Source organism: Pleurodeles waltl, chromosome 6 (genome assembly GCF_031143425.1).
Source record: "Pleurodeles waltl isolate 20211129_DDA chromosome 6, aPleWal1.hap1.20221129, whole genome shotgun sequence".
Classification (NCBI taxonomy): domain Eukaryota; kingdom Metazoa; phylum Chordata; class Amphibia; order Caudata; family Salamandridae; genus Pleurodeles; species Pleurodeles waltl.
The window spans coordinates 14,934,969-14,957,268 of NC_090445.1; the positions used below are offsets into that span (position 1 = coordinate 14,934,969).

Sequence of the window (22,300 nt, forward strand, 5' to 3'; positions counted from 1 at the left end):
AGCTGGTCGTCCGATGGCTCAGAGGGCAATTCTGTGAAGAAACAGAGGTGGCGATTTTATGTTGCTGCAGCAGAACCTCCAGGAGCGGGGTGAAGCCGACATGTACCAGAGTGCACAGCGCCACCTACGGACACATGTAAGAAGTGATGTAAAAAATCTGCAGATTCAGTCTGGTGCCTGGGGTATTCACTAGGTGAAGGATCTGCTGTTAGAGTAACCACCAGAAAGATTATTACCGAAAGTAAGTAACTTGTTCTTTTGGAAAGCACTAGTAATGGTAACTCATTCATAGCCTGTTTCTGAGGATAGTTATATAATCGACTGTAGGGCATTTTGTAATCCCTTCTTATTTTTCAGGGCAGTGCTTGAAGGAAGGTAAGTACCGGCCCCAAGCATCAGTGTCATGCAGTGAGTTACTGACCACCCACTGATTCAGGCAGCCAGTTGTACAAAACATACGGTATTAGGGTTCTAAATGTATGTTTAACCTCTGAAACCTGGCTGTGAGAGTGTGATAAATATGTTTATGGAGTTATCCTGGGGATGTGTGTTTTACTGACTCTTCATTTCTCCCCACAGTGCCTGGAGAAGTTCCCTGTAATCCAGCACTTCAAGTTTGGCAGCTTGCTTCCTATTGAGCCCATGAAGCCTTAGGTGCCAGAGGACCAGAGAAGAGCTTGCATCTCTCGACGGCCTTTCTGAAAGAGCACAGTCCCTCTAGTAGCAGCCCTCCATTTTGTGTTTATCTGTTCACCTTAATCCTAAATGACGTTGAAATCTTGTGTGGGAGTTAAGGAAGGCATTGACGCGGAGTGTATGCAGAAAGCAAGGGAGCGATTGTTCATATGTTGGCCTCAACACCAGTTATTTGCAATCCTCCTCATCCCCCTGTTCGATTTTTTTCCCTCCAATATTTCTGCAAGCTGATCTACTACAAAGCAGTTATGTTTTCCTTCTCTGTTTTTGGAAATTGGTGGTAATTTGGTACATTGAGCCCCAAAAATTACCTACGGGTTTAAAGTAAAAAAAGAAAATGTTGAAAGCTCTCCCCGTTCACTAAAATCTGCCCCAAAGGTAAATGATGGGGTCGATCTTGGTCTCCGCCGGATAATGGAAAGCCAAGTTTGATGTCTGTGACAAGACCCTATCAGCAAATAAAGCTAGACACACAACACATCCCGTATATTATTGTAGACAGAAGAGGATATGTGGTTCATAGCAAATCCTTCAAACCGTTCAGTAATGCACTGGCTCACCCCATACCGTCGTTAGCCTTTGGGGTGGAGAGTAGCCCTTCAAAACTTTCTGAAGTTTGGAACCGGACTTTTTATGAGGTTCGTGTAAACGTTAACTTTGGTGTGAGGTGGCCTTTTCTCCTGGAGTTGAGAATAAATCAAATCCTCAGCACAAATCCCTGAGTCTACTATAGAGCCTGACTGCAGGCCAGCTGCAAGAACACTTTGTTTTAGTTGACTACTTCACTAGCATTGAGGAATACAACAGGTTCTAACTCCTAGACAACCTGCTCGGTTAAGCTTTCTTCTATCGCAGCCATCTCTAGCTTTCTGCCAACTTCCATTAGATACTCAAAGATGGAGAGTGGCTGAATTGTTATACAGCGGCCCAAGCTTTTTATAGACCTCTTCAAAACAACTACCTATGATTTTCTTAGGAAGACCCTCTGGTGACTTCAATAACATTGTCCATGTGAAAGATGGTTTTCTGATTGTGTTTAATATCAGTAATGTATTGCATAAAGTGCACCTGTCCGTTTTGAAACATGCCTCTGCCAATATTAGACTTGGCTTTGTACATTACAAATGGCATTAAAATATGTGAAATTGATCTTTACCAAACGCCATTATTTGGCATCTGTATTGCATAGAAAACCTACGCCACATCCTCTGCATGTGCTGATGCCTGACTGCTTAAGAGGTCCCTTTGAACTGATGTGAAGGAGGGAACAGGAACATATATCCTTCTCCTATTTATGAATGAGATTAATTAAAGGTTGCAAATGAATGGAAAAGTTGTTCCCTTTATCCTGATTAGTACCATGATGGAACCCTCAACTCACCTGAGCTAAACAGAGATTGCTTGGGGCCATTGACTTGGACCATAGGGCGCGTCAATCGATCGAGCCTCAGTTGGGTATGAGGTATGCATGAATTGATCTAAAAACCTGTTGAGGTCTTAAAGTATATTCAAAGTGACCTAATTTTTTAACTGAATTGTGAATACATTGGCTTTAGTCACTTGATTCCTGTGAGATGTGATTGAGTTTGAGTCCTTGCGGGTAAGGGGCAGCACGGGTGTGAGACCAGCCCCTGGAGACTGTTGTGAGTATGCACACATAACGCCTCAATCCAGGTGCTGATACCTGAACTACCATATACATCAATAGGTCAGCCTTGGGCCTGGCAAGCGCAAGACAGGACATATCTTTCTGAAGTCACGTATCGTATGCATGAAAAGGCCACGTTTGTAAAATTAGGCAGGCTGTGAGTATAAAGGTGTCTTGGCTGCTGGAGAGCAGGCCTGACGTGTGCATGTACAAGCCATCAATTCTAATCCAAATAGCAGAGGTCGAAAGTGTGTGTGGAAAGGCTCTGCTTAAAATAGTAATATTTCCTCTCAAAATAGTCATCCACAGAGCAGTAATACTTTTTATTTCTTCTGCTTTGTGTTACTATTTTAATTAAAATGTGTTTCTCTACCTGCTGTTTCCTTGTTATTAATCTGATTGCGCTATTACTTTGATCTTCCCCAGGATGTGAGCAAGTAACATAGGGCCATCAGCTCTGCCATTTGTAACAACTTAATCTTCAATTATTTCTTGTTAAAAACGTTGTGGTTTTTATCTTCTTCACATTTTCTAAAAGGATCAGAAATGTACTAGTAGTTTCTCTTCACACACAGTCATCATTCATGAATAGCACGCATGGGAGACGTTGGGGGGGGGGGGGGGCGGCAAGAGTAGAGTGGGTAGGTTACCCTCCATAGTTTGCAAATAGACATTCGCAGCTCCATATCAGGTGCATTTCAGCCCAGCGTTAGTACCAGGACAGCACAAGATCTTGGCGAGGTCCAATCATATACTAACATCATTACAATAAATCATTAGTACCCTTCCAGGGTCCACAGACTTGTTGTCACTTTGCTGGGCACCCCACCCATCATATACTGACCAGTCCAAATCTTTCTCCCAAAATCTCCAGCGTTGGCAGAAGTCCAATCTGGCTATCACCTGTCAGGGTTACAAAACAATTCTGGTTATTGTAACAGTTATCATCACCCTATCCTCACAAGATACATAACTGCTTTTGCATTAAATCCAGGCCCCCTTGTTCCTTCTTTCCAGTACGGACTGAGTTAAGGATATTGCCAGATAGTGTGTATAAATATTCCATCCTGAGACCACTTTCTGGGTCAGTCTGTCCAAACTGCCCCAACAGCAACCACGTATAGTAGCATCTTTGGTGGGTTTTCAGTTGGATTGACCTAAAAGAACAAGTTACTTACCTTCGGTAACACTTTTCCTGGTGGATACAGTATCTACCTGTGGATTCCTCACCTTTTGAATATCCCAGAAGGAATGGTTTCTTACCTGTAACTCCAGTTCTCTCGTAGGGTTATTTCCATGATAGTCATAAGCACTGAATACTTCCGCACGCCTGCGGGGAGCCCGGAGCACTGTTCTGTAGTGTATTCTTAAGTGTAGATGTTTGCCTTTCTTGAAAAAAGGCCTGTTAAGTCACTTAAGAATATCAATGTGCAGCCTAGGTAAAAGGCTACAAAGGCCAAATTGTTCATTCTTTTGGTTGGTAAGAAAGGAAGCTGTAGTACAGATATACCTTTAAAACATATTTATTCTAGAAATGTAGTAAAAAACATGTTCTCCAACTTTATTTACAACTTCAAATGAGGATGAAACAATGCAGGGCAGTGTAGCCCATAGGCTGCCATTATACAGTATGAAAATAGAGCTGTGCCTTTAAGAAAAAGTATTTCTGTATCCCATCATGCACAGCAAAAGGCAGTTGCCTCAGTTCTTTTTGTCGGCTTGTAATATGACATGAAGAAACCTGAATATCCCTTTAATTAACAATATTGTTATTATTATTGTGGATATCCTTATGTCAACTCCACCGGAGAGGAGGGAGGGTTGCTTATGACTATCATGGAAATACCCCTACGAGAGAACTGGAGTTACAGGTAAGAAACCATTCCTACTCTCGTAGGGGATTTCCATGTATAGTCATAAGCACTGAATAGATTAGCAAGACCATCCCAATAACTGCGGTGCAGTAGACAGAACAATAAAGAAACAATAAATTACGCAAAGAGATTCTTAAGAGAGGCCTGTCCAACCTGAGCATCTGTCCTAGCATCTGAATCAAGGCAGTAATGCTTAGTAAAGGTGTGGACAGATCTCCAGGTAGCTGCTTTGCATATTTCTGCCAAAGGAATGTTTCTCATCAAAGCAACAGTTGCTGCCTTCCCCCTAGTAGAATGGGCTTTTGGCCTGCCATCGAGGGATTTATTTGCTAACTGATAACAGAATACGATACAAGAAACAATCCACCTGGATAAGGATTGTTTGGAGGTGGCTAGACGGGTTCTAACTGGGCCATAGTTAATAAACAGCTGCTGTGATTTGCGCAAAGATTTTGTTCTATCCAAGTAAAATTTTAAAACCTTTTAACATCGAGAGAATGTAGGGTTCTCTCAGCAGGAGTAGACGGATTTTGGAAGAAAGTTGGTAATGAGATGGTCTGGTTTACGTGAAAGTCTGAAATGACTTTAGGTAGAAATTTTGGATGTGTTCTTATTACTACTTTTGAGGAATGAAAATCCGTATAAGGTTCTTGAGCGCAAAGGGCCTGGATCTCACTGACCCTGCGAGCTGAAGTGATTGCAACCAGAAAAGCAGTTTTCCATGTAAGATGCTGGAGTGATGCTTTGTGTATTGGTTCAAAAGGATGCAGCATTAGATGCGAGAGGACACTATTCAGCTCCCATGGAGGAGATGGCCGTCTAATGGGAGGAAAGACCTTTTTCAAACATTCTAGGAAATCTTTTATGATTGGAATTTTAAAGAAAGAGGATTGGGAAGGGCTCTTTCTATATGCCGTTAGAGCTGCCAGGTGTACTTTTATTGATGACAACTGTAAGGCAGACTTCGCCAAGGTTTAACAAATATGGAAGAATAGCTTCTTCTCCGCATGTTATTGGGTCGACGTTCTTGTCCAAACACCACATGCAGAACCTTTTCCATTTGAAAGCATAAGCTGTTCTTGTGGAAGGGCGCTTTGCCTCCCTTAGAATCTCCATGCAGTCCTGAGGTAGATTCAGGTGACCATATTGTACTAACTCAGGAGCCATGCTGCCAAATTCAACGATGAGAGGTTGGGATGTGTCATCTGGCCTCGAAACTTCGTGAGAAGGTCGGGGTGGCAAGATAATTTGATGTGTGGTCTGAGTGACCGGTGAAGGAGGTCCGGAAACCACCACTGACGTGGCTATTCTGGGGCAATGAGAATCATCTTGGTGTGAGAGTTGGACAGCTTGAGGAGGACTGTCGGTATCAGGGTAAGCGGTGGAAAGGCGTAAAGAAATGCTCCTGACCAGTTTATCCACAGGGCATTCCCCAATGTTCCTGGATGGTAGTACCTGGAGGCGAAGTTTTGGCATTTTGTTTCTGGGGTTGCGAATAGGTCTATAGAAGGGGTACCCCACGTGGAAAAAATGGAGCGGACGACATCGTCGTGCAAAACCCACTCGTGGTTTTCATCCATTGCTCGGCTGAGGGCATCCGCTTGGACATTCTGTATGCCCGGATGGTGAGTTGCCACTAGTGATAGGTTCCTGGCTAGAAGCCAGTGCCAAATTGTTTGGGCCTCTGTCGACCGAGTCCTGGATCTGGTACCCCCTTGTTTGTTTAAGTAATACATGGTGGCCATGTTGTCTGTCTGGAGAAGCAGAGTTTTCGCCTTCAGTGCGGGGAGGAAGGCTTTGAGTGCAAGATGGACTGCGCGAAGTTCTAAAAGATTGATGTGATACAGTCGTGCTCTCTGCGACCACGTGCCTTGTATTTGGAGGTGATCCATATGCGCTCCCCATCCGAGCAGCGATGCATCCGTGACTAGGGTTTGAGTTGGAGGCTGTTGGTGGAATGGCATCCCCTTCAGAAGATTGTTCGGAGAACACCACCACTTGAGAGATTGAATGGCATGGGGAGAAAGGAGGATGCTGTTCTCCCAATCGTCCACTAGTTGATACCATTGATTCTCTAGACATTCCTGTAAGGGTCTCATATGGAGGCGAGCATCGGGAATGAGGTAGATGCAAGTCGCCATCGAGCCCAGGAGAGAGGATATCGCTCTTGCAGTGGTCTGAGGTATTTTCTCGAGCTGCTGGCACTTTTGGAGGATTGATAACAGTCGTTCCTCCGAAGGAAACACCTTTCTTTGAGTGGTGTCTATGATGGCGCCTAAGTAATGCAAACTCTGAACAGGTGTTGCTGTGGACTTGGAGAGGTTGACCTGAAGGCCCAGTCTCTGGAGTAGCTGGTGAGTCCAATTGAAATGCTGTTGAGCCTCTAGGTATGTGGATGCTTTTATGAGCCAATCGTCTAGATAGGGGTAGACGAATATCCGATGTTTCCTTAAATGGGTTGCCACCACCGCCATGCATTTGGAAAACGTCCTCGGTGCTGATTTGAGGCCGAAAGGTAGCACCGTAAATTGGTAATGACTTTTTCGGATGAGGAATCTCAAAAACTTACGATGCTTTTTGATCACAGGAATGTGAAAGTAACCGTCGCGGTAGATCTATTGAACAGAGCCAATCGCCTTGACGAAGTTGGGGATAGATTTGGTGTAAGGATAGCATCCTGAATTTCTCTCTGCGAACCCATTTGTTGGCTACCCTTAGATCTACAATGGGACGGAACTCGTGTTTGTCTTTCTTTGGTACCAGAAAGTACCTCGAATAGATTCCCTTTGCCTGCTGGTTGATAGGGACAGGTTCTATCGCCTTCTTTTGTAATAGGGTTGTTACTTCCACTTTGAGAGCGTCGAGATGGTGATTCACCGGTTTGGGTGGAATAAAAGGCGGGGGGCTTATGAACCTGAGACAGTAGCAATTCCACACAATATTCAACACCCAGGCGTCTGACGTTATGCGTTGCCACTCTTCCAGATGATGTGAGATACTTCCCCCTACCGGAGTGGGTAACGGAGGAGGGGGAAGCTAGGATTCAGGGCTTAGACGCTGATGAGCTGTTTGGGCAGTTTGTGGCGTAGAGCAACCCCTTGTTTGCTTTCGTTGGGTCGAAAAGGTTCTCTGATGTTGTTGTTGTTGCTGGGATCTTGAAGGCATCCACTGTGGTGTTTGGAATCTTTGAGTAGAGTCTACGGTGGTAGGGACGGAATGTTTTCCGTTGCTCTCTTGGTCTCTCGATGCCCACCGCTTTTAGAGTGTCCAGTTCCGTTTTCATCCTCGACATTTCGTCGTCAGCATGAGAACCAAACAAAGTGGAACCTGAAAAGGGCAAATTTTGTATCCTCTGTTGCGCCTCTGGCTTAAGTGAAGTAAGGCATAGCCAGGCATGTCTTCTCAAAGAAATTCCATGAGAATAATTATGTGCGGATAACACAGAGGAGTCTGCAACCGCGCTTATCACTTGATTGGAGACCATGGCACCTTCACTTACAATCTCCAAAAAATCCTCCTTTTTCTCCTTAGGGAGGTGTTCCGCAAATTGCAGCACAGGGTCCCAAAGGGCACGATCATACCTGCCTAACAGGGCAGTAGCACTAGCCGCTTTCATAGTGATGGCTGAGGTGGAGCAAACTTTGTGGCCTGCGGCATCAATTTTTCTACTCTCCTTGTCCTGTGGCGAAGACGTAGAATGTAATTTCTTAGCAGCCACGATTACCACCGAATCGGGCACTGGATCCGCTCTCAGAAACAAAGGGTCCTGCTCCGGAGGACGTTATTTCTTTATAACTCTGGAAGGAGCAGTTTTAGCTGTGGACGGTGTTAAAAATATGTCCATTGCCGGTTCAAGTAGTCCTGGGACCAGCGGTAGTAATGGTCTAGAAGAAGAACGCTGGTGTAGTGTCTCAAAAATGACAGAGGTTGTTGGAGCGGGTACTGCCAGATGTATGTTCAACTTGGTAGCACCGCGAATTAGGACCTCTTGAAAGGTGTTTACATCGTCTTTGGGAGAAACTCTTGGAGATGGGGAGTCAGATAACGTCGGAGAGTAATCCCTTGTGGATGAGGAGGAATGTCTATGGTGGGAACGAGGAGACCTGCAAACTGAGTCATGCCGATGATGATGTCGAGATGAAGAAGAGCGTCTTGAAGAATGTCGAGAATGCCTTGTGGATTCTGCAGGAGTCACTGGGGCGGACTCTGAAAGAGGTACCGGCGGAGGAGCTTTAGGTGCCAGAGGTGTCTGTGGTAGAGGCGATGGCTAAGGAGAAGATGGTAAGAGAATGAGAGAGGCCGAGGATTCTGAGGTGCTATAGACCCTCCTTGGTCTCTTCGATTGCCTTCTCGACGTCGACAGGCTTCTCGATGTCGAAGTACGACGCCGACGAGTACCTCTCGGCGTTGACTCCTCTCGCCGTTGAGAGCTCCTCGACGGCGATGGGATGACGGCGAGCGCCTCCGACGACGAGTACTGTCCACCGACCCTTCGCATCGCCGGTGACCTGGACCAGGAACTTCTCGACGGCGAGTGTCTACGCCGTCTCGACGGCGATAAGGCTGTCGACATCGAGCAATGTTTCTTCCTCGACGGCAAGCTGGTTCTCGACAGTGAGCATGTCGGCACCGTTCCTGGTCTCGACGTCGATACCTTTATTTATAAAGTACCTTTATTTTGTAACACTGTGTGGTTCTTTCAAGTGTGTGAGTGCTGTGTTACTAGTGGTATTGCATAAGCTTTGCATGTCTCCTAGATAAGTCTTGGATGCTCATCCACAGCTACATATAGAGAGCCCTGGCTTCCTAGACACTGCCTACACTTCACTAATAGGGGATACCTGGACTTGGTATAAGGTGATAACACCATAGGTGCTCACCACACACCAGGCCAGCTTCCTACATCTGTGATGACATCCTCGAAACACAAAGCAGTAAAAAATCTTCGACAAATAAAAGGCCAGTCAAAAAGCAACTGTAGCTCTTTGGAGCTGTGTGTCGGCTGGCACAGAAAGAAAAGAACTGACGTCAGCGCACCGGAGTGGCGCCTATTTACGACCATCAATGTCATATCCAGTGATCACGACGCCCACGACGGACGCAGAGTCAACCAACGCCACCTGACGGCACACAGAGGTACTGCTCGAAAAAAAATCTCCAAATCCTGGAATCTGCAACTAGAAGTCTCTACCAGATGAAAAGTTTCCATTGAATGCTGGTGTTCTCTCGTAGGGGATTTCCATGTATAGTCATAAGCACTGAATAGTTCTGCACGCCTGCGGGGACCCCGGAGCACTGTTCTGTAGTGTATTCTTAAGTGTAGATGTTTGCCTTTCTTGAAAAAAGGCCTGTTAAGTCACTGAAGAATATCAATGTGCAGCCTAGGTGAAAGGCTACAAAGGCAAAATTGTTCATTCTTTTGGTTGGTAAGAAAGGAAGCTGTAGTACAGATATACCTTTAAAACGTATTTATTCTAGAAATGTAGTAAAAAACATGTTCTCCAACTTTATTTACAACTTCAAATGAGGATGAAACAATGCAGGGCAGTGTAGCCCATAGGCTGCCATTATACAGAATGTAAATAGAGCTGTGCCTTTAAGAAAAGAAAGTCTTCCTGTATCCCATCATGCACAGCAAAAGGCAGTTGCCTCAGTTCTTTTTTGGAGGCTATTACCTGACATGAAGAAAAAAACAAAACATTTGTTGGAGTACCAACCTCCATAATATTCATGTTCTATGTCAACTCCACCGGGGAGGAGGGAGGGTTGCTTATGACTATCATGGAAATACCCCTACGAGAGAACTGGAGTTACAGGTAAGAAACCATTCCTTCTCTCGTAGGGGATTTCCATGTATAGTCATAAGCATTGAATAGAGTAGCAAGCCCATCCCCATAACCGCGGTGGAGTCGATATAAGAATACTGAGAAAAACATGAATCATGCAAACAAATTCTTGAGAAAAGCCTGTCCAACCTGAGCATCTGCCCTAGCGTCTGTATCAAGGCAGTAATGCTTAGTAAAGGTATGGACCGACCACCAAGTGGCAGCCTTGCATATTTCTGCCAAAGGGACATTTCTCATCAAGGCTACAGTAGCTGCTTTCCCTCTGGTCGAGTGGGCTTTTGGTCTACCACCAAGGGATTTGTTTGCTAACTGATAACATAACATTATACATGAAACAATCCACCTGGATAAAGATTGTTTAGATGTGCCCAAACCTGTTCTGATTGGGCCATAGTTAATAAAAAGCTGTTGTGATTTTCGTAAGCTTTTTGTCCTGTCCAAGTAAAATTTCAATACTCTCTTTACATCCAGAGAGTGCAGAGTTCTCTCAGCAGGAGTAGCTGGATTCTGAAAGAAAGTCGGTAATGAAATTGTTTGGTTCACATGGAAGTCGGAGACTACCTTAGGTAGAAATTTTGGATGAGTTCTCATTACCACTTTTGCAGAATGAAAAACCGTGTAGGGTTCCTGAGCGCAAAGGGCCTGGATTTCGCTGACCCTACGCGCTGAAGTGATTGCCACCAGAAAAGCAGCTTTCCATGTGAGATGCTGCAGCGATGCCTTGTGTATCGGCTCGAATGGCGGCAGCATCAGACGTGATAAGACAACGTTCAGTTCCCATGGAGGAGAAGGCTTTCTAATGGGAGGAAAAACCTTTTTTAAACCTTCTAGGAAATCCTTAATAATCGGAATCCGAAAAAAGGAAGTTTGTGAAGGACTCTTTCTGTATACTGTTATCGCCGCCAAGTGAACTTTTATTGACGACAGTTGTAAGCCCGATTTTGCCAAACTTAACAAGTATGGTAAGATAGATTGTTCTCCACAAGAAACCGGGTCAATGTTGTTGTGTAAACACCAAATGCAGAATCTCTTCCACTTGCTTGCATAGGCTGATCGTGTGGAAGGGCGTTTTGCTTCCCTCAGAATTTCCATACAGTCCTGAGGTAAGTTCAAATGTCCATATTGCACTAGCTCAGGAGCCATGCTGCCAAACTCAACGATGAGGGGTTGGGATGAGATATCTGCCCTCTGAACTTCGTGAGAAGGTCCGGGCGATATGGTAGTCTGATGTGTGGTTTGAGTGACCGGTGAAGAAGGTCTGGGAACCACCACTGGCGTGGCCACTCCGGAGCAATTAGGATCATTTTGGTCTGAGCATTGGACAGCTTCTGGAGAACTGCCGGAATCAGGGGAAGCGGTGGAAAGGCGTAAAGAAATGCCCCTGACCAGCTTATCCATAGGGCATTCCCCAGTGTCCCTGGATGGTAATATCTGGAGGCGAAGTTTTGGCATTTTTTGTTTTCTGGGGTTGCGAATAGGTCTGTAGAAGGGGTACCCCAGAGTGCGAAAATGGAATGAACGACGTCGTCGTGTAGTACCCATTCGTGGTTCTCGCTTATTACCCGACTGAGGGCATCCGCTTGAACATTCTGGATGCCGGGCAGGTGAGATGCCACTAGCGACAGGTTCCTGGCTAGAAGCCAATGCCAGATTGTCTGGATAAAATTCTGGACCTGGTGCCTCCTTGTTTGTTCACGTAGTACATAGTGGCCACGTTGTCTGTCTGAAGAAGGAGAGTTTCCGTTCTCAGAGAGGGAAGGAAGGCTTTGAGCGCAAGGTGGACTGCGCGAAGTTCCAGCAGGTTGATGTGATAGAGACTCTCTCTCTGTGACCACTCGCCTTGGACTCGAAGATGTTCCATGTGTGCCCCCCATCCGAGCAGTGACGCATCTGTTACGATGGTTTGAGATGGAGGTCGTTGTTGGAACGGAATCCCCACCAAGAGATTGCTGGGCAAACACCACCACTTGAGGGATTGTAGGGTGTGAGGAGACAGCAGGACTTTGTTCTCCCAATCGTCCCTCAGTTGACACCACTGATCCTCTAGATTTTCCTGCAATGGTCTCATATGGAGACGAGCATTGGGAACCAGATGGATACAAGACGCCATCGAGCCCAGTAGAGAAGCTATTATTCTTGCAGTGGCTTGAGGTTTTTCCTGCAGTTGTTTGCACTTTTGGAGAATCGATAACTGTCGTTCCTCCGAAGGAAACACCTTTCCTAGCTTGGTATCTACAATGGCCCCTAAGTAATGCAACCTCTGAACAGGTGTTGCTGTTGATTTCAGAAGATTGACTTGAAGACCAAGTTTTTGTAGCAGTTGTAGAGTCCATTCGAAATGCTGCTGTGCCTCGAGATAGCTGGAGGCCTTTATGAGCCAATCGTCTAGATAGGGATAGACGAATATTCGCTGTTTCCTCAAGTGGGCGGCTACTACCGCCATGCATTTGGAAAAAGTTCTTGGCGCTGATTTTAGGCCGAACGGTAGAACTGCAAATTGGTAATGGCGTTTTCCGACAGTGAACCTTAGGAATTTTCGATGTTTCTTGGTTACTGGGATATGGAAGTAAGCGTCGCAAAGATCTATCGCACATAGCCAGTCGCCCTGACGTAAATGTGGGTAAATTTGGTGTAAGGCTAACATCCTGAATTTTTCTTTGCGAATCCATTTGTTTGCTGTCCTCAGATCTAAGATGGGACGAAACTCTTGTTTGTCTTTTTTCTGTACAAGGAAATATCTCGAATAAATCCCCTTCCCATGTTGGCTGATGGGAACGGGTTCTATGGCTCTTTTTTGCAATAGGTTATTGACCTCTAACTGCAGAGCTTCGAGATGGTGGTTGGCTGTTTTGGGTGGAACAGATGGTGGAGAACTGGTGAATCTGAGAGCGTAACCATGTCTCACAATATTCAATACCCAGGCGTCTGTTGTGATGCGTAGCCACTCGTCTAGATGATTTGAGATACTTCCCCCTACCGGAGTGGGTAACGGAGGAGGGGGAAGCAAAGATTCAGGGCCTAGACGTGGGAGCTTGTCGAGGTGTCTGGGTCTGAGGTGTTGAACGACCCCTTGTCGACCTTCTGGAGAAGCCCCTCTGATGCTGCTGCTGCTGCTGCTGTTGCTGAGGGCGTGAAGACGACCAATGTGGAGCCTGATACCTGTGGGTGAACAGTCTTCTTTGATATGGGCGGAATCCCTTTCGCTGTTCTTTAGGTCGCTCTATGCCTACCGCTTTTAAGGTATCCAGCTCCGACTTCATTCTGGCCATCTCATCATCGGCATGAGAGCCGAATAAAGTGGAGCCTGAGAAAGGCAGGTTCTGTATTCTCTGCTGTGCTTCGGGTTTAAGCGATGTAAGCCGCAGCCATGCATGTCTCCTGAGCGCTATACCATGAGCATAGTTATGTGCGGATAGAGTTGAAGCATCTGCCGCAGCACTTATGATCTGGTTAGAAACCATTGCTCCCTCGCTCACGACCTCTAGGAAATCTTCCCTTTTGTCCCTAGGGAGATGCTCTGCGAACTGTAGTATAGAGTCCCAGAGGGATCGATCATATCTCCCTAATAAAGCAGTGGCACTGGCTGCTTTCATGGTGATAGATGCCGTCGAGCATACTTTTCTTCCTGCAGCATCGATCTTTCTGCTTTCTTTGTCTGGGGGAGCAGAGGAAGACGGTGACGTCGAATGCGATTTCTTCGCTGCCACTATAACTACCGAGTCTGGTACTGGGTCCGACCTCAAGAATAGAGGATCTTGCTCTGGTGGACGGTACTTTTTAATGAGTCTGGAAGGAGCAGACTTTGTTGTAGCCGGCGTGAGAAAAATGTCCATTGCTGGTTCAATAAGACCCGGAACCAGTGGAAGTAAAGGTCGTGAAGATGTCCTTTGATGCAAGGTCTCAAAGATTACTGATGTCGATTGGGCTGGAGCTGCTAGCGGGATATTCAGCTTGGTTGCCCCTCTCACTAAGACCTCCTGAAATGTGTTGACATCATCTATGGGAGACACTCTTGGGGATGGTGAGTCTGATAAGGTTGGAGAGTAGTCTCGTGTGGACGATGAAGAATGTCCATGATGTGATTGACGACGGTGCCTTGAGGTAGATGTACGCCTCGAGGAATAACCAGAACGCCCTGCAGATCGCGTTGGAGTCCTCGGAACAGGTTCTGGAGGAGGCGCCGGAAGAGGAGCCGTAGGTGTTACCGGCGTCTGTGGTAAAGGCGACTGCCTTTGTGAGAGCTGTGGTGATGCTGGAAGTAGGATAAGCAAGGCCGAGGATTCTGAGGTTGTATAAACCCTTCTAGGCCTCTTAGATGGTCTTCTCGACGTCGAAACACTCCTCGACGTCGAACTGCGGTGACGCCGAGTGCCTCTAGACGTCGACTCGTCTCGCCGCTGAGAACCTCTCGACGACGAACCTCGACGTCGGTGCAGTGACGGTGAACGCCTCCGACGGCGAACACTCTCTCTCGACGGCGATCTCCCTCGCCGTGTCGACGGCGAGCCCGACTCGGATCTCCTTGGCGTGGACTGTGTTCGCCGTGTCGACGGCGACCCAGATCCTCTCGACGTCGGGTGTCTTCGCCGCCTCGACGGCGAAATAGCTGTCGACGGCGAACGATGTCTTTTTCTCGCCGGCGAAGCACTCCTCGACGGCGAACATGTTGGCGCCGTTCCCTGCTTCGACGTCGACGCTCTCGACGTCGTCGGAGATCTATGTCGTTTTTCCGCAGGTCTGGAAGGAGTCATGGAGGAAACAGGTTGAGCCCTGGTAGAAGTCTGACCTTCTCCTCGCTCTGTAGTGGAATGGCCACTTTTTCTCCTGTCCTCTTTCGCCTGGAGTCGGATCTTCTCTCTGTCACGAAGGGTTCTTCTAGAGAAGGTTTTACAAATGTCACACGACTCCGGTTTGTGGCTGGATGGAAGACAAATTATACAGACCCTATGTGGATCTGTTTTAGCCTTCTTTCTTCCACAAGAAGGACATTTATCAAAAAGTGAAGGCATTTCTAACTAGAAAAACCTCAAAATTCTGTCAGAATTTAACAGAAATCAGTAGAAAATGATCACTCAAAGGTAAAAACGTCGAGTGAAAATGAAATTCAGAAGATATTTCAATGAATTTCTGTCACAAAAGCTTTTGTGAGGTAGAGCTCAATGCTTCAGGGACCTGTCAGCAGGAGCCGGAAAAAAGAACTGAGGCAACTGCCTTTTGCTGTGCATGATGGGAAACAGGAAGACTTTACTTTTCTTAAAGGCACAGCTCTATTTACATTCTGTATAATGGCAGCCTATGGGCTACACTGCCCTGCATTGTTTTATTCTCATCAGAGGTGTAAATAAAGTATGAGAATGTATTTGTTATTACATTTCTAGAATAAATAGGTGTTTGAACATGAATTTACACTACTATTGATTTTCTTTTCAACAATTTGGCCTGTGTAGCTGTTTACATAGGCTGCACAATGTTATTCTTAAGTGTTTTTTGACAGACCTTTTCTTTAAACGGCTGGTGTTTGCACTTAAGAATATACTTCACATCAGTGCTCCGGGGTCCCCGCAGGCGCGCGGAACTATTCAATGCTTATGACTATACATGGAAATCCCCTACGAGAGAAAAAGCTGTTTTTCTGCAACAATGTCTCCCAAAGAAAGTCCCTGTTCAAGCCCAGTCGGGAGTGTGAGGGTCAGATGTTGATTATGGACCCTCGTGACGACTGTCTCTGGTGTCTTAGACCACGAGGTCAGCGCATGTTCTTTGTCAGAAGATGAGCCCGAAGTCTTTGAAAGTTAGATGCAAAGCTCTTCATGGCCAAGGCAGGGAAGGAGAAAAGAAGTTGTAAAAAAAAAATCTGGAATTCGTTTGGAGTTGCTTTCTCCTCACTCATCCAAGAGGAAGTATAAGAAGCAGCGGTGTCACAGTTCCCCACATCCATCTTCAAAAAATGTTTCTCTATCGATTTCTCCCCATCCGAGGTCGAAGGAAGGCTCCATCTTCTCTAGCTAGTTCATCGTCGCCTCAAGGTGTGGGAGGTCTCCGATGTCACTGATTCAAAACATTTGAGGAATTCACAGGTAGATGTATCCATCAGAACCAGCATTAGTTGCCTCTTCTCCAGGCGCTTGTACTGCCACCAACTACTCTTCTTCCTCCAGCTCCCCCAAAACCTTCATCCATTTATCCCTCAGACCGTCCTGGTTGTCTGTTGCCTTATTTTATTCGAAGATGAGATATTGTCGTCTTTGGGAGGAGCTCAGTCAGTACCCTGTCAGCATGGAGGCAGCTAATGCATGTTGCAACTGCAGGTAACTAAACACCTCCCTTTCTGCCATTTAATAGTCTGCACTGAGGGTATTGAAGAGATGGAGCTGTGTCGAGCCCTAAACATCCCCAAGTTCACTGATTTGGGTCAGATCCCATTTCTGGAACCCTGTTAATCTCCCAACCTTCTTCATTTGATTTGGTCACCAACCGATGGTTGAGGGGGCTGTCTCTCTGGTCAGCTTACTTCTTCAATCAACATACCCAAGTACTGCTTGCCTGGCCACTACAATTGCCACTTATACTCTGGGAGGCTTCTACTGCATGCTTTCCCATATAGAGCTGCCTTGTAGCCTTTCTTTCTCATGAGGTATTTTTCAATCTTCACAAAGGGAAGCTCCAAGGCTGCAAGGACCCAGTCATTCATGATGACCAGGTGAGACACCCTGTAATATTCTCTTACATGGGGGAGTGCAATGCCCCAATCATATTTATCCCATAGGTCAGTTTAAGGGTGATATTCTAGGCAAGTCACCATTCCATAGCAACGACCACACTTCTGCTTCAACTTTTCTTTTTTTTTAAACCCTTTAGGTGCTGGGCTTTTGTCACCCCCGTGCTGAACCGTTTTTTTGGCTATTTGGGGTAGTTTGCGCTTAGGCTTTCATAGCTCTTTGTCCCCATAAGCTATTCATGCCAAATTTGCATCCTTTTTTTCCCCCCAACATCCTAGGGATTCTAAAGGTACCCATAGTTTGTGGGTTCCCCTGGGGAAGACCAAGACATTAACCACAATACAGCTCACCATTTTGTTGACAGAAAAATGGGGGGAAAAGGGCTGCAGAAGAAAGCATGTGTTTTTTTTCCCCCTGAAAATGGCATCAACAAAGGGTTTGCAGTGCTATAATCATCATCTTCCCAGCCTTCAGGAACAGGCAGACGTGCATCAGAAAACTACATTTTTCAACACCATTTTGGCATTTTACTGGGACATTCCCCATTTGTACTATTTTTTTGTGTGGTTTTAGCCTCCTTCCAGTTAGTGACAGAAATGGGTGTGAAACTAATGCTGGATCCAGGGCAGCTAAACATTTCTGAAAAGTAGACAACATTCTGAATTCAGTAAGGGGTCATGTGTGTAGATCCTACAAGGTTTGCCCCTAGAGAAGCAAACAGCTGAAATAAAAAAAATATTGAAATTGAGGTAAAAACGGCAATTTTTCTCCACGTTTTACTCTAACTTTTTCCTGCAATGCCATATTTTCAAAAGTAATATACCGTTACGTCTGCTGGACTCTTCTGGTTGTGGGGATATATAGGGCTTACAGGTTCATCAAGAACCCTAGGTACCGAGAGCCAATGAAGGAGCTGCACCTTGCAATGGGTTTTCAATGTATACCGGGTGTACAGCAATTTATTTGGTGAAATATAAAGAGTGAAAAACAGGTATGAAGGGAACCTTTATATTTCCAAAATGGGCACAAGATAAGGTGTTGAGAAGCCGTGGTTATTTGCACATCTCCGAGTTCTGGGGTGCCCATAATAGCATGTGAATTACAGGGCATTTCTCAAATAGACTTATTTTTTTTACACACTGTTACATTTGGAAGGAAAAAATTTAGAGAAAGACAAGGGCTAATAACACTTGTACTGCTATTCTGTGTTCCCCTAAGTCTTCCGATAAAAAACGGTACCTCACTTGCGTGGGTAGGCCTAATGCCTGCGACAGGAAACGCAACATGGACACATCACATTTTTACATTGAAATCTGACATGTTTTTTGGAAAGTGCTTAACTGGATTTTAGCTTCTAGCTCAGCCAGCACCTAGGGAAACCTACCAAACCTGTGCGGTTTGAAAACTAGACACCTGGGGGAATCTAGGATGGGGTGACTTGTGGGGCTCTCACCAGGTTCTGTTACCCAGAATCCTTTGCAAACCTCAAGATATGGCCCCAAACAAAAACAAAAAACTTTTCCCTCAGATTTCGGTGCTGAAAAGTTCTGGAATCTGAGAGGAGCTGCAAACTTCCTTCCACCCAACATTCCCCCAAGTCTCCCAATAAAAATGGTGCCTCACTTGTGTGGGTAGGCCTAGTGCCAGTGACAGGAAACGCCCCAAAACGCAACATGGACACATCAAATTTTTACATTGAAAACTGACGTGTTTTTGGAAAGTGCCTGGCTGTGGATTTTGGTCTCTAGCTCAGCCTGTACCTAGGGAAACCTACCAAACTGGTGCATTTTTAAAAACTAGACACCTAGAGGAACCCAGGATGGGGTAACTTGTGGCGCTCTCCCCAGGTTCTGTTACCCAGAATCCTTTGCAAACCTCAATATTTGGCAAAAAATAACACTTTTTCTTCTCATTTCGGTGTTAGAAAGTTCTAGGAGCCACACATTTCCTTCCACCCAGCATTCCCCCAAGTCTCCTGATTAAATATGGTACTTCATTTGTGTGGGTAGGCCTAGTGCCCGCGACAGGAATAGATCACACAACGGTCAATGTTGGTCCTTACAAGAGGGCAACTGTTGACCCTGGGGTGATCCATTCCTGACGCAGGCACTAGGTACAGGCACTCTAGTGGGGTAGCGTTTTCTCAGCACAGGTGGGGAAACACTGGGTGGTAGGAATTTTGTGGATCCCAGCATATTCCTATAGTTTGTGTGACAGAAATGCAAGAACAAAATGAGTTTTTATTCAACATTTCACCTTGGCAGGGTGTTTTGGGTAAGAAACCTTAGGGGAATCCACACAAGTCACACCTCTGTGGCCTCCCCCGGATGTTTCCGAAATGTGTGTGAGAGATACGTGCAACAGTAAAGGTCACCTTATCTTCGCTTCTTCCCTCAATCAGCACGTTATTTCAACACACGCAAAAAAAGACACACTATTACTTCACCTTGTCACACCAGTCGTCACAGTCCTTAGCACCTTTAGCACCCAGTCCGAAAATGATTATTGGTGCTCAAACTCCCATGACCACATCCTTGGATTTGCTCACTACAACCCAGCCAAAGTGCCCTTCATCTCTCCATAGTCCCCCTCACACATACATTTCATTTGTATTATAGCGCAGGTAATGACTGACTTTAATAATCAACTCATCTATTTACATTAAATACAGATTTGATCTTTGCAGTTAGCATATAAACCTTCTGCGTTACTTTATTGCATCAAAACTGCCTCTAGACAGTCTCATCCTTTTGTAGCAGAAACATAATCACAAGACTTACTTGACTTTTTTTATTGCTGCCTAAAAGCTACAGTTGAAACAAGTCAGTTAAAGTATGTGCATTGCTTTGAAGGCGCAAGCTGCAACTGCAAGACAACTGATGGCGGATATATATATATATATCACTGTTATATGTGGTTTTCCTGGGGGCCGATCGTAGCCCCCAGGGAAACCACACACGCGTTGACAAAAGTGATCGATATATCTATATATATATATATATATATATTTATTTATAGATCTATATATAGACATCTATAAATCACACAACTATTTAAAAAAAAAAAACGATTGCCCCCGCCCCCCAGGGGGTCGCCCTGCTCACGGGCTACCCCTTGTCAACTTCCTTGTAACCCCTGGGGTGCGCGATCTCGCCCCCCAGGGTTAAACCGACCTTTAGTTAAAAAAAACAAAAAAGAAATACGCCCCCCGGGGGACGCCCTGCACCCAAGTTAAATCCCTGGTGTCTAGTGGGGGTTCCCTGGCCCTCAAGGCCAGGAACCTGTTCAGGAAGTCCTCGTTTGAAAGGGGTGAGTCTCCCCTTCCAAACAAGGCCTTCGTGAACGCCAGGAAGGCCGTTTTGGACTGTTTTCCCCACCGGAGCAGGAAGCGCCCACAAGGCCGCTTCCTAATCTGATGGAGAAAACAAACAGTGACGTCAGGCCGTCACAAAGGGGCTGGAGGTTGGGGGAAGACCCGGAAAATCTTCTGTGTCTCCCGGGGTATTTTTAAATTTACCCGCACCAGGGAGGTAGTGTGGGCGTCGGCCAGTGGCCGATGCCCGCACTAATGAGGTTAAAGTAGACCTCCTGAATTAAATGTGTATTCTCCAGGCCACATAAAAGCTTATGAAATATTACTGTTTTAAACAGGACTCTTAGCTCTATTAGTGAGAGGAGGGAGCGCCTCCAATAGCGTACATGTCCCTTAAATTTATTTAACAAGGTATAGAGATTTAGTTTAAAAAGTTGGCTCTATCTCTTGTCTCATGTATGCTCAGATGTACAAGTTACTTACCTTTGGTAACGAAATATCTGGTAGAGACATATTCCTTACCTTAGAATAGATACCCAAGCAATGCCATCCTCGGTGGTGGGCTGCAAACCAAAATCATACTAGAAAGTCCTGTAGGACCGAACGACCAAAATTGCACTTCTCGACGTACCTGACTGTCCAGGCAGTAGTGCTTATCAAACGTGTGCTGGGACTCCCACGTATCCGCCAGGCAGATACAGGACAGGAACTCTGCGTGCTGTGGCAGTGGAAGCAGCAGTTGCTCTAGTGTAATGAGCACGCAAGCCTTCAGGAGGTTGCTTTTTGGCCAAAGCGTAGCAAATTCTGATGCAAAGACGCACCCATTGAGAGATGGTACGCTTTTGCATCGCCTTCCCTTTTTTTGCACCCACATACCCAACGAAGAGTTGATCGTCCACCTGGAAATCTTTATTATGATTGAGGTAGAACGCCAATGCTCTTTCTGGGTCCAGATGGTGGAGTCGCCTCCTCATTGGAAGGATGTGGGGGTGTGTAGAGAGTAGGCAAAGTGATGGACTGGCCTACATGAAAGGGTGTAACCCCCTTAGGAAGGAAGGAAGGAAGGAAGGATGGATGCCCTAGTGCGCAACACGACTTTGTCAGGGTGCACAGACAAGTATGGAGGTTTTGAGGAAAGGGCCTGTAGCTCACTCACCCTGAGAGCAGAGGTGATAGCGACTAGAAAGACAGTTTTGAAGGTGAGGAGCCGCAAGGGACAATTATGCATTGCCTCAAAGGGGGTACACATCAAATAAGTAAGTACAAGATTAAGGTCCCACTGAGGCAAGATTAATGGCAGACAGGACCTGAGCCAGGGTGAGCATTTTAATTTTCTCCTTCTTGAGGAAGTAGTTTGGGTCCCGAAGGTCTAGGATAGGACGTAAGCCCTTGTCCTTCTTTGGTATCAGAAAGTAGCGGGAATAACAACCACGACCTACCTCTGGCACAGGGACCTTTTCTATAGCTCCCTTGGCCAAGAGAGCTGTGACTTCCTTGCGGAGACGAGCCAAATGATCCTCCATAAGGTGATGGAAGGATGGTGGCATGGGTGGTGGAGCAGATTCGAAAGGGAGGGGTAGCCCTTTTGAACGATTTGCAAAACCCACCCGTCTGTGGTGATATGTTCCCAGTGGGGCAGGTGATGGCGAGTCCTGCCACCAACTGGACGGGAGTGATAGGACGGACTAGGAGGGTTTTGAGGCTGCAGCGGGGGCAGAGGTGGACTAGACAGACCTCTGGTTCCCTGTCCCACGCCACATGGGATTCTGCGTCCTCGGCCACGTAAAGGCTGACCAGCATGCGAGGCACGGTGGCTGTGTGGAGGACACGACAGGGAGCCCTTCCGTGTCCTCAAAGGGGGTGAAAAGTGGACTGTGATGGGGGAGGGACCGAGCCGTAGCCTGGGAATCCTTGAATCTCTCCAAGGCTGAGTCCGCTTTGTCTCCGAAGAGACGGGTGCCATCAAAGCGCATGTCCATGAGAGACTGTTGAACATCCCCTGAAAAAACTGAAGTACGTAACCAGGCGTGGCGCCATAAGGCCAGTGTCGTAGCAACCGATCTGCCCAGAGAGTCGGTCGTATCCAGCCCACAACGGATTGTTAACTTTGCTGCGTCTCTTCCATCGTTTACAGCTTGGGAGAAGATAGCACAGGTCTCCTCCGGTATCTGCGTATCCCACAAAGAGTGGGCATAGTGGCCCAA

General features: G+C 46.2%; 1 protein-coding gene across 3 annotated transcripts in view; it reads left to right on the forward strand.

Annotated features, from left to right (window-relative positions):
• Positions 1–2,716, forward strand: part of PTPA (protein phosphatase 2 phosphatase activator) — a 267,104-nt gene extending 264,388 nt beyond the window's left edge. For all 3 annotated transcript variants that reach the window (XM_069237049.1, XM_069237050.1, XM_069237048.1), the window contains one exon: positions 580–2,716. In XM_069237049.1, coding sequence (XP_069093150.1) covers positions 580–654 — 75 coding nt within the window. In that variant the 3' untranslated portion in view covers positions 655–2,716. The remainder of the gene's footprint in view (positions 1–579) is intronic.
• The last annotated feature ends 19,584 nt before the right edge of the window (positions 2,717–22,300 follow it).